Source organism: Lynx rufus, unplaced genomic scaffold (genome assembly GCF_022079265.1).
Source record: "Lynx rufus isolate CCGP_SWC_20201006 ecotype Redwood Valley unplaced genomic scaffold, mLynRuf1.p SCAF_10, whole genome shotgun sequence".
NCBI lineage: Eukaryota > Metazoa > Chordata > Mammalia > Carnivora > Felidae > Lynx > Lynx rufus.
In genome coordinates, this window is record NW_025814824.1 from 74007924 (window position 1) to 74025253 (window position 17330).

A 17330-nucleotide genomic window follows, 5' to 3' on the forward strand; every position below is an offset into this window, starting at 1 on the left:
TGTTCCTCGGCAAGTTACTTTACCTCTTCGTGCCTCGGTTTCCTCATGTGTAAAACAGAGAGGATAATAAACAGCATCTACCTCATCAGGTTGTCACGGAGGCCCGATGGTTTCAATGCACTTAGAATAGCTCATTACGAGCCCTAGGAAAGTATTTGTTAAATAAATAAATAGAGTGTGACCTCGTGTATCCCCACAGGCTAGTGAGTCCTGGGGGACTTCAGGGATTACCTTTGTCTTTTGGTAGAAGGATACATTTGGATCATAGCCGGCTGTTTCTCGTTTCATACGGTCAGATAATGACTTCTAAAGAACCGAATGCACACTCAACAGGTATCCCAAATCTGGAAAACAACTGATTTCCTTTGGAAAACTCTGTTGTGCAAATATATGTTCGGCTCAGTTAGTTGCTCTTACTAGGCTTGGGGCAGTGCTTGATGTGAGATTTCAGGAGAGGACGCAGGAATGATGCTATCCGCTGTTTAAGAAGCTGGGAAGGATTTCCACTTCAAATTACTGGAATTAAAACTTTGCCGCACGGGGAGGCAATTCTCAACATGCATTTATCATCTCATAATTGTTGTGGGTCAGGGATTTGCTTTTGCGTCTCTCGTGAGGCTGCGAGCGAGGGCTGGCGTCTCAGTGAAGGCTCAACTGGGGAAGGATCCACTTCCAAGTTCACTCGCAAGGCTGTTGGCAGGACTCCATTCTTTCTGGGTTGTTGGACTGAGGGCTAAGGTTCCTAAGTGGCTGTTGGCTGAAGGCTGTTGGCTGAAGGCTGTCCTCAGTTTTTTGCCACATGAAATTCCCTAACACGGCAACGTGCCTCATTGAAGCCAGCAACGTGGAGAGTCCTCCAGACAGACAGAAGCTACAGTCTTCTATAACAAAGCCATTTCTGGAGCCCATCCCCTAATCGGTATTCTGATTAGAAGCAAGTCTCGCCCTTACTCCAGGGGGAGGGATTATGCAAGGGTGCGAACACCAAGAGGCGGGTGCCATCTCCGAGTCTGTCTACCAGGCCGCCTACTCGAGTGGCTGTGCATGGCCTCTCAGTGTGGCTTAGTTTCTTTGCAACGTGGCAGTCCCAGGGAAGCTGGACTACTTACGTGATGGCTCAGGGCTCCAAGTAGAAGCGATTCTCATGAAGAAGACGGAAGCTACTCTGTCTTCTGTGCTTCAGTCTAAGCAGCGACTCAACATCGCTTGTACCGTGATCTACTAGATGAAGCAGTCACAAGCCCAAATCCAACGGGAGGGGAATTAGATTGCAGCTCGTGAAGGGGAGAGGCGAGGTCACATTGTAGAAGAGCACTGGGTTGGCAGATATTGTAGCCATCTTTGGATTCTGCCACACCTCCTGTGCTATGATTTCAAGCTTTTGGTAAAGTCTGAAACTACTGTTCAGCTTTACGTGGGGGGCAGTGGAGAATAAAGGCACGACACAATAAAAAAGAAGTGTGACCTGCTAAAGGGAACCCTATAATTTATTATCCAAACGATGACACTATCAATAGCAAGGGAGTGCTATTAGTAATCATGCTGGGACAACAGGCATAAATCAGAGCTGTTCAGGGCAAAGGAGGATGCCAGGTCAGCCCAGACCTGCCTTAATTCTCCCTGCTCCTGGAGCCTGTTTGGAAGAAATATCACTCTACTGGGTAGACTTTTCCTGGAGTCTCAGGTGGTGACCAGCAGTGATAAGCCCAGTGGCTCTTCAGTGGGGCTAAGAGCACCGTGGAGGAGGCCATGGTGATCGGGATCAATGAAGTCAGGGAGGTGATCCAGGAGAAATGCAAGAAAAATCTTTTTTTTTTTTTTTTTCAGTGACAAGGGACAGAGTCCATTCTCAAATTAACAAAACAAAACAAGAATATTATTGACTTGTGTAACCAAAAATTCAAAGGAAGACAGCTTCAGGCATGGCTGGATCTAGGGGTTCTAACTGTGTCATCAGGCTCTGTTTTTCTCCCATCTCTGGATTTTGCTTTTCTCTGTGTTAGCTATATTTAGGCAAGCTTTTTCCGCGTGCTATTCATCAGTTCCTCTAGACTTAACCTATACCCTCTCAGTAATCTCAGTGGGAAAGGAAACTTTGCTTTGACATTCTTACGACTGAATCTCATTGGCTTGGCTTACCGTGTGACCATCCCCGAATCAATGCGGGGCCAAGGGGATGGCATACATTGATTGGCCAGGCCTGGGTCATTTGTTGATGGTACTCAGGGCTGAATAGAGCAACTCTACCCAGAATACATAGATTAAGCAGGGCAGAAATCTTGTTCTCCAAGGAACATTGAGATCCCATCACTAGAATGAGGGGCAATGGAGAAGAGATGCTCTCTATGGCTCTCTTTCCCAATAAAATAGAGGAGGATAGTCTTTAAGAGGGAAGAGAAATCAGCCTTTAGATTGTAACTGTCAGATGCTAGACCTTCCAATTCTGGCATTTACCTCTCATGTTAGTTCTGTGAAGTCAGGGAACGCAGTCATTTCATCACCCTTTGACGATGCAGAACCTGCAGCAGGTTGACAGAGGAGGAGGGGAGATGTATCAGTTACCTGTTGCCACAATACTGCCGTGTAACAAAATGCCCCAAAACTCCATGATATAAAACCATATGCATCTGTTGAGCTCATGAGTCTGTGGGCTGATGGGGGTTCACTCTGGATGACTCTGCTAATCTCCTCTGAGCTCTCTCACATTCTGGGAGGTGGCGGTGGCTAGTGGTAGGCTTGGAACTCACACATCTCGGTGGTCAGATGGGGTGACCGTTCTCTCCTATTCTTCCAGCAGGCTACCTTGGGCATATTCTCATGGGGGAAGGCAAAAGTGTAAGAACAAATGCAAACTCAGTTCTTAAACACTTTTCAGGCCCCCACGTACGTGAAATCTGCTAACATCCCATTGGCCAGAGCAAGTCACGTAATCAGATCCAGACTCAAGGGATCAGAAAATAGACCTCAGGTTTTGGGTGAGACGAACTGCAAAGTCACATGACAGAGAGGGATAGGCGCAGAGAGGTGTACAGAGTTGAGGCTTTTCCTGGAATCAGTCTACCACAGAACGAAAGGGGAAATGTAGCATCCCATGATCCTTTGCAGTTGCTAAAGCTAGATATATGGATTTTGTTTCTCAATAGACTTGGAATAAACATCAGAAAGGATTAATCATTGTTCTACCTTTAATAAAGCAGCTTTAGAAATGTTTCTTGTTAGCTGCTGTAGAAACTATTATGATGGTTCCTCAAAAAATTAATGTAGAGTGGCAATATAATGATTCCTCTTCTGGGTGTACATCCAGAAGACAGGAAAGCAAGGACTTGAACAGATATATGATATACCCACGTTCATAGCAGCATTATTCACAACAGCACAAAAGTAGAAACCACCCAAATGTCCACTAAACTGTGAACAGATAAATGAAAATGGTACATCCATACAATGGAATATTATCCAGCCTGAAAAAGAAATGCAGTTCTGACACCTGCTACATAAGTCAGACACAAAAGGACAAACACAGTATGATGCCACTTATATGCAGTAACTAGAATTGTGAAGTTACAGAGACCGAAAGTTGAGTGATGGTTCATCTGCGGCTGGGGGAAAGTCAAGGGGTGGGGAGAGAGTGTTTAACGGGTACCGAATTGCAGTTTGGGAAGATGAGAAATTCTGGAGATGAACAGCGGTGAGTGGTGGTTACACAACAATGAGAATGCACTTAATGTCACTGAACTGCACACTTAAAAATGGTTGAAATGGTAAATTTTATGTTATATACATTTACTACAGTAAGAAAAAGAAGTTCCTTTTCTTGTTGCTGATATTCAAGGTTTGGGTTGAGGCAGCAATAATTCAGTTAATGTTTTTGCTGCCTAACCTGACAAGTAACGGGCTAGGCGGGCCATTCAGAAACCGTCAGCCTGTTCCCTCTCCTCAAGAGCCTCACAGTCAAGTTAGGGTAATGGGATTATGAAATGAGGTTAGCCAGGCCCAGAGAGTTTAATTATTGGACTACCGATAATACAAGGTAAGCGGGGCCCCGCGATAAAGCGATGGGCCACTGACTGCTGAAAACGTGGGAGGTGGGGGCCAGTTAAAAATACAGATATCTGGGTCCCATCCCAGACCTATTGATTCAGAATCTTGGGGTTGCTGGAGTTAGAGGCTGGGAAACCTGTCTTGTTCACGAGCCCCGCAGGTGATCAGATGCCTAGCCAAGGTTGAGAATCCCACTAAACCACACAGAGTAAAACTAATATTCGGAGGAAAAAAAGCTGTTTGCAGAATTAAATCTTTTCGATAACACTGAAAATCGCAAACGTTGGAAAAATTTTCACTTAGTAGAAATAAGCAACGGGAAAAAAACTGACCAAGATTGATGCTGCACGTGGTAAAAGTTGCTATTGACTAACAACTGATGGAAGATGCTAAGTCTGGCTGACAAAATTTAGGTCACAAAATTTGCCTGGGAAAATTGGACCTGTAGGAATAATGGTCATAAAAGAAAACTCATGTTGTTAGAAAAAAAGTAATCGGCAGATTTTGATGTGGACAAACCAGTGATCAATGAGCGAAATTTTGTTGTCAAATAATCAATGAAAAAAGAGTTCGTTCTGGTGAAAGTAATTTCGGTGTAGGCTTCTGGCTTTTTCAAACATTTCAGATATGTGACTTTTCTTTCTTTCTTTTTTTTTTAAATGTTTATTTTTGAGAGAGCGAGCGAGTGGGGGAGGGGCAGAGAGATAGGGAGACAGAGGATCCGAAGCAGTCTCTGAGCTGATAGCAGAGAGCCCGATGCAGCCTCGAACCCACGAACCGTGAGATCATGACCGGAGACGAAGTCGGATGCTCAACCGACTGAGCCACCCAGGTGCCCCACTGTATGACTTTTCTTAGTTTTTTATTTTGAAATAGCTTCAAAGTTATATGGAATAGTTGCAAGAATTGTACAAAGAACTCTTACATTGTCTTTACCCAGATTCACTAATTGTGAATATGTGGTCCTATGTTAGTGCTTTATCTCATAGGTATATGACATACTTTTATGTAGGTATAGATAGTAAGGTAGATAGATGATAGATACAAAGATACATAGATACATAGATATAAAATTTGTTTTCTTGAATCATGAGAGTTGTGGACATCATGTCCCTTACAACAAAACTGTGTACTTCCCAAGGGCAAGAACATCCTCTTATGCAACCATAGAACATTTACCAACCCAGAAATTTAACACAAATATTACTATCTAATATCCTACCATATTCAGATTTCACCAGTTGTCCCCACAATGTCCTTTGTAGCAATGTTTTTCACTCTGCCCTGGGGTCCAATTCCAGATCACTCTTTGCATTTAGTTGTCATATTTCCGTAGGCTCCCTTAATTTGAAACAGTCTCTCAGCCTTTCTTTGTCTTTCAGAACATGGACATTATTGAAAAACACAGGCCAGTTGTTCTGCAGAATGTCCCTTGATCTGGGTTTGTCCGACGTTTCCTCATGATTAGGTTTGGGTTATGCATTTTTGGCAGGAATTCGATGGAAGCACTGTTGGTTCTTCCCGGTGTCTCACATCAGGAGGTACATCACGTCCGTTTGTCCACTTATTGGTAAAAGTACTTTCCACTTACCTTCCGTGCCTCACTCTCCTCGTCTGTTAACGGAGCTGAGGAGCAGAACTGAATGGTGTCGTGGCTGAGCTGTCGCTTCAGACGCGTCCCACCCACTGGACATTTGTGCAGATCCAAGCCATTGAGGTCTTGTCGTGATGAGTCATCACCACTAACATCTAGGACACCTACCGTGTGCCGGCATTCATTGTTTTCTCCTAATCTTCATAGAAAGCGTGTGTGTATCTCTTGTTACTCCCATTTGCCAGAAAGGGAAACGGAGGCTCAGAGATAGTCGTGTGAGGCACCAAGGCTCACACGGCTGGAAAGGAACTGAGCTGGGATTTGAGCCCGCTGTGGTCTGAGTCCAGAGCCTGACTGTCACTGTCCGCTAATCCCCTAATGGCAGAAAGGACAGATTAAAGCCTTCTTTGGGGGGCCCCAACTGGCATTAGGAGAAAACAAGATGAACCGCCTTCTGCCGTCTTCATTCCTCCCCCTTCCTTCCCTCCGGCTGGGTCTTTCTCCATTCTGAGATCCAGCAAACTGAAATCAGGATTGATACCATATTCGGGGCCATAGTCTGTTGGCCTTGGGACAGCTGCCTCCAAAACGGACTTTGTTCTCTTCTCGGCTGGATAACCAATAAGCTCCCGTAGGGTGACTCTGCCTTCCCTCCCGCCTCGTGCCTGCATTTCCTTATATATGTTAGAGTGGAAATGGGCTGGGACGAGTAACAAGAAAATGACCATGCGGTTAGTGCATAACGTGAGTTAATCCTTTAAATAACCCTCCATGTGAGGTACCTTATTTTACCCATTTTGCAGATGAAGAAACTGAAGCTTTTATGGTGGCGAAGGTCACAATCTGGTGAGTGTAGGGCAGGGATTCCTACAGGTCTGACTGCAGGGATGAGGCGACATCTTCCCTAGGATGCTAGACTACCTCTAGGCTTTGTGGGAGGGCAGGCTCGTGGAACGGGTGTATGAAACATGCCGGGACATGGTAGGTACATAATAAACATTTGGTATTGAATCCGGGGTCGGAACACTCATATTTGGCCCCGATTCTGATTCTTGGTCTGAGCCATCAGCATGATCTCTCTTTCTTTTGATTCACTGGTCTCCTGTCCCGGGTCCTCCTTCTCTCTGACTTTCCCTCCTGGACTCACCACCCTGGGGGATTGCCAAGGCCTCAAATACCCACCTCTCTGGAGGCTTCACCATGGTTTGCAAGGACCTCTCTTGAGAAAGCAGATCGTTGCCACAGCTTCTCAACTTGAGGGACGGGTGAGAGAGGTATGAAAGGAAGGAAGAGAGGAAAATTCCAGAGCCGAGGCAAGATGACTTAAAGAATCCGTTGATTTTGATCCCATTCACCAGAAACTTCCAAAGAGGGCAGCGGGAGCACAACGGGGAGAGCACTGCATGAGAATCAGACCGGGCTGCCACTGGCTGATTTGGCCAAGGACTTGAGACTCAAATTTCTCATCTTTAAAATGGGGGTGGGGCCCTGGGTGGCTCAGTTGGTTAAGTATCTGACTGTTTTTGTGTGTGTGTGTGTGTGTGTGTGTGTGTGTGTTTATTTATTTTTGAGAGAGAGAGACAAACACACAGAGGGCGAGTGGGGGAGAGCAGAGAGAGAGGGAGACACAGAATCCGAAGCAAGCTCCAGGCTCTGAGCTGTCAACACAGAGCCCGATGTGGGGTTCGAACTCACAAACCATGATATTATGACCTGAGCCAAAGTTGGACACTTAACCGACTGAGCCACCCAGGTGCCCCAAGTGTCCGACTCTTGATCTCAGCTCAGGTCTTGACCTCAGGGTCTTGAATTCAAGCCCTGCAATGGGCTCCGAGCTGAGCATGAAGCATACTTAAAAAATAAATAAAATTTAGGAAAATAAAATGGGGCTGATTGTACCTTCCTTGCCCATTCCAGAGAAGTAGCAGTTCAAGTAAGATAAGGCTACCGTCTTGTTTGATACATTGCTAAGAGATTTTATACGACTGGATTGTGTGGTTCTCTCCCACTGAGTAGAGTAGAGACTCAGGGAGCCCGGATCTCCCTGGCTGGGCTGTTACAAAAGAGCACTTCCTTCATAGTTTAGGCTTTGGGGAAGAAGACACCATTTCGTGAAGTCCCTGCCTTCCTTCTGTTCTACGCACTTGAGAACCTACTGTTTCACTCCAAAATCATCTTTTCCACCAAAATCTATCCACAAAATTTTAGTCAAGCATCAGGTTCTGTTTGGGACCCAAAGGTCATGTCTGGGAAAATTCCCGTTTCCTTGTTCCCCTTAGCTGCTCATAACAAAAACTTGACACCTGACAAAATCTCACTATCCTCAACCCCTGGTTTTCCCAAATGTCTCCAGACTCCAGCAGGAGGAAGCGTACCTTCTGAGTGTCTCTGCCTGTTGGGCCCTGAGCTGGGCACCGTTACACTCCTGATCTCAGCAAATCCTCACAGCCCTCTGAGAAGATCAACATTCGAGGGGTCTGCCCACCCTCCACACGCTCTTCCCTCAGGGATGGGTCCCAGAAGTTTATGGGCATTATGTGAGCCTGCTCCTTTTGGGCATAGATGCTTGGTTCCTGGTCGTGTCTGAGCCAATCGCATTCTCTGCCCTGAGAATTTGGGCTGGAGCACAGAGATACCAGTCAGCACCTATTGGCACCTAGTTGACTGTGGGGTGGCCATTTTGACTGTGGGCTCGGAGAAGCCACAAGTACCCACCTGGAGAGAGGTGGGGAGGAGGGGAGGGAGAGAGAGAGACAGAGAGAAAGAATTAGGGATGAGAGATCTGTGGCCCAGAGTGAGGGAGAAAGCAAGCCCAGTCCCTGATGACTTTTGAGTTAATTCCTGGCTCCAATCCTTTTCGGGCTTCATTTCATTTCCTGCCCTTGGGTACCATGATCTATCTCCTAACTTAATAAGATAATCCCCCCACCCCCTTGTTAAGTTTAGCATTATTTCATTACTACTGGTTACAACTAAAAGAGTGTTGATAAGACTGGTTTAAGTTTGGGGACCCCCATTTTATACAGCCGGAAACTGAGATTTAGAGATGAAGCCACGAGCCCAGGACCACAGAGCTGGTTGGTGGCACAAGTGGGAAGCATGTCTGTGTGATTCTAATGTCAGAAGCGTATGGGATGCTGTCTTTATACCAGGCACTTTCTAAAGACTTTACATGTCTCATCTCATTTCATCCTCAGAGCGCCCCCATGAGGCAGGTACTGTTGTCAACACCATTTGAAGGATGGGGAATTGGAGGCCAGGAGAGGCTGAGTTGTCTGCTCAAGATCATGTAGCATGTGAGGGCCAGAGCCTGGCTCAGAATTCAGGCAGTTGACTCCACAGCCTGGGCTTTTAATAATTATGCTGTATAGGTGTTGGTGTGGCAATGCTGATTCTGGAGGAAGTGGGCTGGGCATGGATGGGGTCAGAAGTGTTCAGAAATTGAGGAACACATGATTTTAATTGAATGACGGACCCTTAAGGATGGGTAAGCCTTTGGAGATCCCACTGGACTGTTGCCAACTAATGTATGTGTTTTTCAGCAGCTATGACCAATGTTCATGCCATTCCTTCTCTGTGATATCATGGCACCTGTTCCATCACTGCTTGTGGTGAGTCTACCCTTAATTAACCTTCAGAGCAAGGATAAATCAGAGCTCTTGGTGACCATGTAGTTTCCACTAAGGGTTGGGAAAACTGTGTGTTCATTTAGAAACTGGGTTTTGTCAGGAAGGCATCAGGCTCAATCTTCGCGTTCTTAGCATACCCTTCATGGCCCAGCAGAGACAGAGTGAAGAAGGGGCAGCCCCTCCAGACCTGGTACCCCAGTTGAGGATATGCCTCTCTAGGTGGTGTTCAGTGCACTATGGGCTCTCTGTCTGGATGTGCTAATGGGAGAGGAAGCCCAGTTCCTGTGGTCTGGGGGTAGTAGAGAAGCAGAAAGGGCTTGCACTGATTCCAGAAGGAGAAGGCTGAGAAAGACCCATGAGGATTTTCCAGGCATTTCTACCTGGAAATCATTCTAGGTTTGCAGATCATTCAAGGTTGGGGTCACTGACCCTTTTGAGAAATTGGTGAAGAACAGAGATTTTGTCCCCCCCAAAGCACATAAAGACATAAATGTGCTTAATACATAAAATTGCTTAGTTACGGATCCCCAAAGCTATCCAAGGATTTAAGAATCCTTGACCTAAAGAGACAATGCCATCTGATTAAGATCCGGAGAGGAAGGATGCTTCTACCCACCCTTCCAGCAGGATGTTAATTTCTCCTGGAATCTTTGCTGACCCCCTCCATCCCCCTGCCTCAGCCTGGCTGGTTTGAGCCCTTCTTTGTCCTGCACCTGTGCATTTCTCTGTTGGCACCACTTTGCCAGAGTTTCAAAAATGCGGTCCTTAGACCAACAGCATCGGCATCCCCTAGGAACTTGTTAGAAATTCAAATTCTTGGTTCCTACTCCCGACTGATTGAATCCGAAACTTGAGTGGGGCCCAATATATCTGTTTCAACAGGCCCTCCCGGTGATTTGCTTGTCTGAGTTTGAGAAGACCAGCTGCAAGCCGTCCTCTTCCCGATGGTGTGTCTGCCTTATTAGGCGCAACATGACTGTCACATAGTAGGTGCTCAGTGAATGCTTATGCATCATGTTTTCCTGATTGAGAGGGCAGAATTTGTTTTTTCCTTTGGCACCCTACGGCTTTGAGCCGTGGTGACTGACACTTCATGTTCTTTGGGTCCCATTCCTTTCTACTCCAGGGTCTAAAGTTTGGCCTGGTTCTGCTAGGCAGAGGAGGCAGCTTAGGCTTGAGGCAGGTGCCCAGAGATCTTCACACGGGGATGGAGCCAGAGACACATCAAACCTGGAGCATCTGTCTGGGTAGCAAGGCCTCAACCACATGGCGAATGAGGGGCAGGCGGGCAGGGGGCTGCCTGGCCATCACATATGTCCAGGGCTCATGGGAGCCCAGTCCTGCCAAACTTCACAGGCTGCCCTGCCCCCCTCAGTGTCTGCCCTACAGCAGCCTTGGCAGAGGATGGCAAATCTCTGCCAGGAAGATACTTGCCAGGCTGGCTGGGAGGGAAATGGCCACTTTTTATTTTTAATGACTCCAACTTTTCATGGAGGAGAGGACGGTTGGAAGATCCCTTTTAACTTCATCTGTGTATTTGCGTCTCTTAATTCTCTGCCTCCTCTGTAGGGTTACATTTCCATATTTTCCTTCTTCAGGGAGAGAAAGCGTCTTCCTATATAGTTCCTTAGTTTCCTGACATTCAAAAAATAATAGCTTTGGGGGTGCAGGGAAAAAAAATTCTGTAACTCCTCCTATCTCCTATCGATTCAAGTCTTTAAACATTAGAAAAACTTTTTTGATCTTTTAAGGTAGGGACAGAGAAAAGACACCTGTTTACTCTTAATTTCCAGTACTTGTATGTTTTAAAAAGTATCCTTATGTATTTTTCTCTTAAGAGGCATAAAGAAAGATTTCTCTTATCTCATATATGTAAAATCTTCAATTTTTATTGTAAAAAATCAATCATCTGTGGAAGATGTAGGGTGGATCCAGTAATCCTTGTCTTGTTATGGGCTAGGTCCTTCATACTTTTAATGAAAAAAAAAATCAGATTTTTTGGGGGGGAGGGTGAGAAAAAAAATCCCCTTTAGACCTTCCCAAGTCATAAGGAGGCAGTTCCTCAAATTAAAAAAAAAAAAAATCTGGTATTTTAGAGTGTTGAACAGAAACATTCTTGTTCACCATCGATTTCATATAGAGTTTCTCCAATTTTTCTTCTTAAAATCAACTTGAGTAGGGTATATGGGAGGGGGGCTAGCCCCCCTTAACCTTTAACCCTAGTGTCTCACCCAGGGCCAGTTCCCTCAAACTTTTATTTTTAAAATAAATCTGTTCTTTAAAAAGATGTTGACAAAGGTAGACAGAAATAATTCTCTTCATCCCGCATTTCACATAAAAGCAGCTCCTCAAATATTTATTTTTAAAATCCATCTGATTGGGGGGCTAGAAAGAGTCCCCTTAACCTCTCTTGTCTGACCCAGGGCCAGTTCTTCAAACTTTTATTTTTAAATGACATTAGAGGGTTTTGGGGGGGGGGCAGGCAGGGGCAAGAAGAGCATCCCCGCCGAGCCTCGCGATTCTTCCATAAGGCCAGCTCTTCAAACTTTATTTAAAAAATCAATCTGATTTTTGGGGGGTGGGTGGGGGGAGCAGAAGAGTTCCCATTAACCCCTTGTGTTCCGTCAAGAGGCGGCTCCCCAAACTTTTTTTCAACCGCGAACATGACCTTTGCGAGGGGCTGGCGAGCCGGGGGCGGGCAGAGGGGCGCCGGGGGGCGGACGCGGGGGGCGCGGGGAGGGCAGGGCGCGGCGCGGGAAAGTTTGGGGGGCGGCGGCGCCGCGGCCGGGAGGCTGGCGGCCGGGCCGGAGCGGCGCGCCCGGGGGCCGGCCGGCTTTGTGTACGGCGCGGAGGCCGGCGGCGCGGAGGCCGAGGCCGAGGCCCGGAGCTCGCGGGCCGCGCGGCGAGGCCGGCCCGGGGGCGGGCAGGGCGGCGGGGGGCGGCGGCGGCCCCGCGAGGGGCGGCTCGGTTGCGGCGGCGGCGGCGGCGGCCGGTGCGGGTCGGGGGTGGGGGCTCGGGCCGGGCGCCCCCCCCCGCGCGCCCCCAGCGCCCCCGCCCCCCCGGCCTGAGCGGGGCGGGCGGAGGAGGGAGCGGCGGCGGCGGCGGCGGCGGCAGCGGCGGCGGCGGCGGCGGCGGCGGCATTGTGCGCGCACCAGCAGCCCGGCCCGGGAGGAGCAGGACGCGCCGGGGCCGCCTCCTCCCGCACGGACCCATGAACCAGCCGGGCGGCGCGGCGGCTCCGCAGGTACGACGGGGGGCCGGGGGCATGCACCGCGCGGGGGACCCCGGGGGGCCGGGGCCCGGGGCGCTGCGCCACTTCATTGCAAGATTTGCAAAATGCAAAGTGCCTGGGCACGTTTGCGGGCTTTTTGTGGGCGCAAACCGGGGGGTCGGGGTCTGGGGAGGCCCCCCCCGGACGCCGCGGGGCGTGAGGAGGCTGGGGGTGACGCGGGGGTCTCTTCGGGCCCCCACCCAGCGCCCCCTCCAGCCCCGGGCTCGGACCGGAGCCCAGAAAACAAAGCGGCGAGAGAACAGAGCAGCCATTTCAGTTTGGACAATTCACATTTTGCAAAAATGCAACCCCTTCCAGCTCTCCCCCCTCCCCCCCAAATTTGCAATTTCCCCCTGACCCCCTCTGCGTTCGGGGTCCCTGATGACCCCCCCCGGGAGGTCTTTCCCCTCTGGCACCCCATCTTTGCAACAGTCTTTTTTTTTTAGGCCATATTTCCCTTTCTCAATTTTTTTTTCTAATTTTTCTTCAAACGGTAGTTTTTTCCCATTAAAACGACGCCACCTAGAGGATACTATTTTGTAAATAAAAAAAAAAGAAATTAAAATTGAAAAGAAATATTTTTTATTTCTTATTTTTTCAAAAGTTTGCACTCTGAGGCAGCGGAGGGGGAAAGGATTCTTTTTTTTTCTTTTTGGGGGTGAAAATTTTCACTTTGGTCTTTCTGGGAGCATGGAGACAATTTTTATTTCTGAAGCCAAATCCAGATAATATGTAAATGAAAATTAAGCTGGAATTTGAATGAATTCAGTTTTTGAGGGGGAGAAAGGAGAAAGCCTCCCAAAACTGAAGTCATTTTGGCTTTCCAACTCCTTTTAGTTTGAGAAAAAAACTAATTGGAATGAGGAAAGGAGGGAAATTGTTGAGTTTAGAGAAAACTGGGAGAATTGGCTTTATGAAGCAATTAGAAATTGTACTTCATTGTAATTTGGAACTTGTTTAGCCCAGCGGGCAGAAAAGACTAATTTCACCATTTGGTAATATGTAAAGTTTTTCTGTTTTCGAGGGGGAAGGATTTCAAAGAGAAAATAGACCCTAAAATGTTGGCTTTGGACACACCCAAAAATTGTAGTTTTTTTTTTTTTTTAATTTCGCATTTACATTTTCCTGCATTTAAATCCCAAGGTTCTAAAGAAAAACAGAAACTGGAAAAGTTAGTGAAATCCTGTCTTTTTTCCCTGATTTGTTGGGTTTTGTGTTGTTGTTGTTGTTTTTTTTTGGTTGTTTTTTGTTTTGATGGAATAATTAAGACTATTTTCTGATTTTGTTTCCTGAAAGGTCTAGGCATTTCGTTTTTTGTTGTTGTTTTATCCAGAAAATGTCAGGAACCTTTTTTAGCAATATTCAGTGGGGAAAAAAAATGTAAATTCATCACATTATACAAATTGAGTAGCCCACAGATTTGTAGGAGAGACCGCCATTAAAATAAGATATGCATAATTAACATTATTATGAAAAAACTAACAGTGGATTCACAGAAGCTCATTTTTTATGACATGCAACTGAATCAATTGATAAAGACAAGGGTTGAAGAATCCTTGGTAGGAGAGAATTTTCCCTCCTCTGTGCTTGCTTACTCTTCCAATTTGAAAAATTTATTATTTAAAAAAAAAAAATCCAGATTGGTTTTAGGCCTCTTTGATTGTGATGTGGGGTTGGTAGTTTATTAGCATTTGGTATTTTTCACAAATTTGATTACTTTCAAAGGGGAAAAGAAAATCCATTAGCTTTGATCATTTTTTTGGGGGGGGGTTGTGATTTTAAAAACACAAATTTTACTGACTTAAGAAGGAAAGATAAAAGAAGGGAAGGACAGAGAGGAGATCAAAATTCTGATTCTTATCCATCTTTTCTAGTGGAACACTTAAGTTTGCTGAAAAAAAAATGGAGTAAAACACCAATTCGGCTGATTCTAGCTGCAAAATTTAATTTTTTTTAAAGGCAAAAAAAAAAATACACACAAAAGCTTAACCCAAACGTACTTGCCTTTGGAACATGTTGGAACATGGGAACGCAAATGCAAACAGTATTTGATGTAGTTTTGTGGCCTTAAAATGAAATCACATGAAGGGGAAAACAAAAACAAAAAAAAAATTTTTTTAGAAGACAAGTATTGGCTGAATTAAAATTTAACAGATGGAAATAAGGTACCCACCCAAAGTTGAAGGGTTATTTGTGATGGTTTAGTATCTGGTTGAACTTGCTGGGGATTTTGAATAAAAAAAAAGTTTTAATTTTTCTCTCCAAAGAGGGGGGGGAAATCTTGGTGGGACCTTGCGTGGGGGCTGATGGTGGGTCACACAGGGCTAGGACAGGAAACCCTCTGTCCCTTTCGCCAGCCACCAGCTGGTCTTGGAAAAAATGGTGGCCCCAGTTCATGCATTCCTACCCCGTTTTGTGGAGATTCAAATTTCTGAGGGGATGTGAATTCTGTGAAATAGATTTGACAGCGGCAGAGGTTCGACACTTCCCATCATCGCCATTGCATTTAAGAGATTTTATTTTTTTAGTAACGAAATCCTTCAGGGCTGACTGGCCACATTCTGACATATTTGGAATGAGCTTTTTTTTTTTTTTTTTTTTTTTTTTTTTTTTTAAGTAGCATAATTAAAAAAAAATTTTTTTCCTGTTGAATTATTTAGGCCGATGCCTAGGACGGTCAAAGAATTTATAATTTCCGAGGGCTCTGGAGGCCTCATGAGACAGTAGGCCTGAGTTCAGCAAGTGTTGGAGGGGAGCTATACCCCAGGCTGGGAGGGGTAGGTGGGCACCCCTACTGGGCATCTGAGAAAAAGTCAGGGTTGTAGATAACAGGTTCTTTCTGGTGCAAGGAATAAAAATATTGCAGCACGTCCTTTGTGTGTCCTGGGTCTCCTGACACACAACTCAGATTTTCAGTTCCATTCTGCTGAAATTTCGACGTGTTGTCTATGGCTTAAAGGGAACCCCTGGTGAGGACTTGAAAATCATTTCTGTTTTGTAGATTTGTTTTTTCCTTTTTAAAAAAAATTGGTTATTCTGATCATGTTTGTTGTAAAGGAAATAGAGGTGCATGATGGTACTGTTGGGGGCGGGGTCAGTTCTCTTTTGTTTCTATTGGCGTCTCCCAGGACTGAGATCTGACCTAGGCCTTGCCTCTCTCACCTCCTATTTTAGATGGAAGTGTGACCAGAATGGATATATAAGTTAATTTTTATTAGCCTATGTCTGTTCACCAAACTCTCTTGTAATATTGGGCAAAAAATCTGGCAAATTGGACTTGAGGGGTGGTAATTTGATGATGGGCTGAGTTATTTTGGTGAAAGATCATTTATACTGTTTCACAGTAGAGACTCTTATTACTTAATGTTTTGCTTTTCTGCCTAAGGAGGTTTTTTTTTTTCTTTTTTTCTAATAAGGTTTGAAATTTCAAGGGCCTGCTTTATAGCTTGACTTTGGACCAAGCTAGGAAAAAGGGTTTGCTTATACTTTCAGCCCTGCACAGAGGTGAACTTGAACAAGGGCTCTTGCTTTTGCAGAAGAAAAGCAACAAAGATGGCTGGTCAGTGGAAGGCTGACCTCTCTCTGGTTCTAGAAAATAAACAGCCAATGGTTTGTTTCATTTGAGAAACAGAGTTTCAAAACTCTTCCATTGTCACATACAGATTTTCCCCCAACCTTTGACTCAGCTCTTGGCATGTTGCTTCCTCTGACCTCAGAATCCTCATGTCTTCTTCTTGGTGGGGTGATAAGAACTTCCCTGCCGTGTTTTAGTGGATGTATAAGCTGACTTTTCATGGTCATGGTGAAAATTTAAATTTTTTCCACGTTCTCGTAATGTTTTGTGTCAGTTGTGTCTCCTCCCTGGTGATGTAAAGTGAAGTGGCTTTGTGGGTCCACAGGTGCCATGGCTCACCCAAGGTCTCACCATATGACCTTGGACAAATCACTTTTTCCTCCTGAGCCTCAGTTTTTGAGAGTTTTGGATCAGAACAAGAATAATCAAAAATAGATTTCATCTCTGATTCTGACTTCAGTGATTGGCTGTAGCTGCCTGGATCACTGTGTTGAGAAGGATCCTGAGGGTCACATCTGGATGCGCGTATTCTGGAGAGAGGGGTGCAGCGTCCATCACAGAGTGAAGAGTACGCTTGTTATTCACCACACCCAGGCTAGGTTGTGAAGCATGACCGTGAAATTAGTGGCTCGCGATTGGCATAAACCTAGAGAAAAGAATGGAAGCGAGTATAGGAGGACACAAAATAGCAGAGGCAGAGTGCGATGTGGAAGGTAAGCGTGGTCTCGCGAAACTTGGTTTGATTTGTATTTGCCGATAGGTGTGTGCACCTATGTGTGTAATTTCCCAACTGTGAGTCACAGTTAAAGGAGTCAGCAAGGTACTGGACCAATGTTGCAGATCCATCTGGATACGCTGCACACAGCCCGCACTTCCCCACTTAACGCTTTTCTAACTTACCATCCCAGTTGACTTAACCTGAACCCTGTGGAGTAGATATACGGAGTAGGTGTGTGGTTTGTCCCCTGGCTGAGCCTGCCTTACGCTCCCCCCGCCCCGTGAAGAAGTCTCAGCTGCCTGGTGGTCGGGCACACACCCCAGCCTGTTGGCCCTGGAGAAGCCTGGAAAGATGGGTGCCAGGGTGAAGGCAGCATCTCTGGCACATTCTCTTGCCGGAAAGGAGACTTTGAAGAAGTGCGGCATACCTGGCTTGGTGCGGGGGAGAGCAGCCACGCTTACTTTTATTCCGCACGTTTACTTCAGATTGCCAGAAGAATGTTT

At 46.1% G+C, this 17330-nt stretch overlaps 2 protein-coding genes across 5 annotated transcripts in view; both read left to right on the forward strand.

Annotated features, from left to right (window-relative positions):
- The first annotated feature begins 11927 nt into the window (after nt 1-11927).
- On the forward strand, nt 11928-12332 carry LOC124524550 (glycine-rich cell wall structural protein 1.0-like). The gene has a single exon (XM_047096865.1). It carries the CDS (start codon nt 11928-11930, stop codon nt 12330-12332), a length of 405 nt encoding a protein of 134 aa, XP_046952821.1.
- A 107-nt stretch (nt 12333-12439) lies between these two features.
- The window catches only part of ZNF618 (zinc finger protein 618), a 179390-nt gene continuing 174499 nt past the window's right edge, over nt 12440-17330 (forward strand). For all 4 annotated transcript variants that reach the window (XM_047068332.1, XM_047068355.1, XM_047068338.1 and 1 more), the window contains exon 1: nt 12440-12508. In XM_047068332.1, coding sequence (XP_046924288.1) covers nt 12476-12508 — 33 coding nt within the window. In that variant the 5' untranslated portion in view covers nt 12440-12475. The remainder of the gene's footprint in view (nt 12509-17330) is intronic.

Excerpts from the sequence above, each read along its gene's own strand:
- LOC124524550 (XM_047096865.1), top strand. The coding sequence starts at position 11,928 with ATGACCTTTGCGAGGGGCTGGCGAGCCGGGGGCGGGCAGAGGGGCGCC.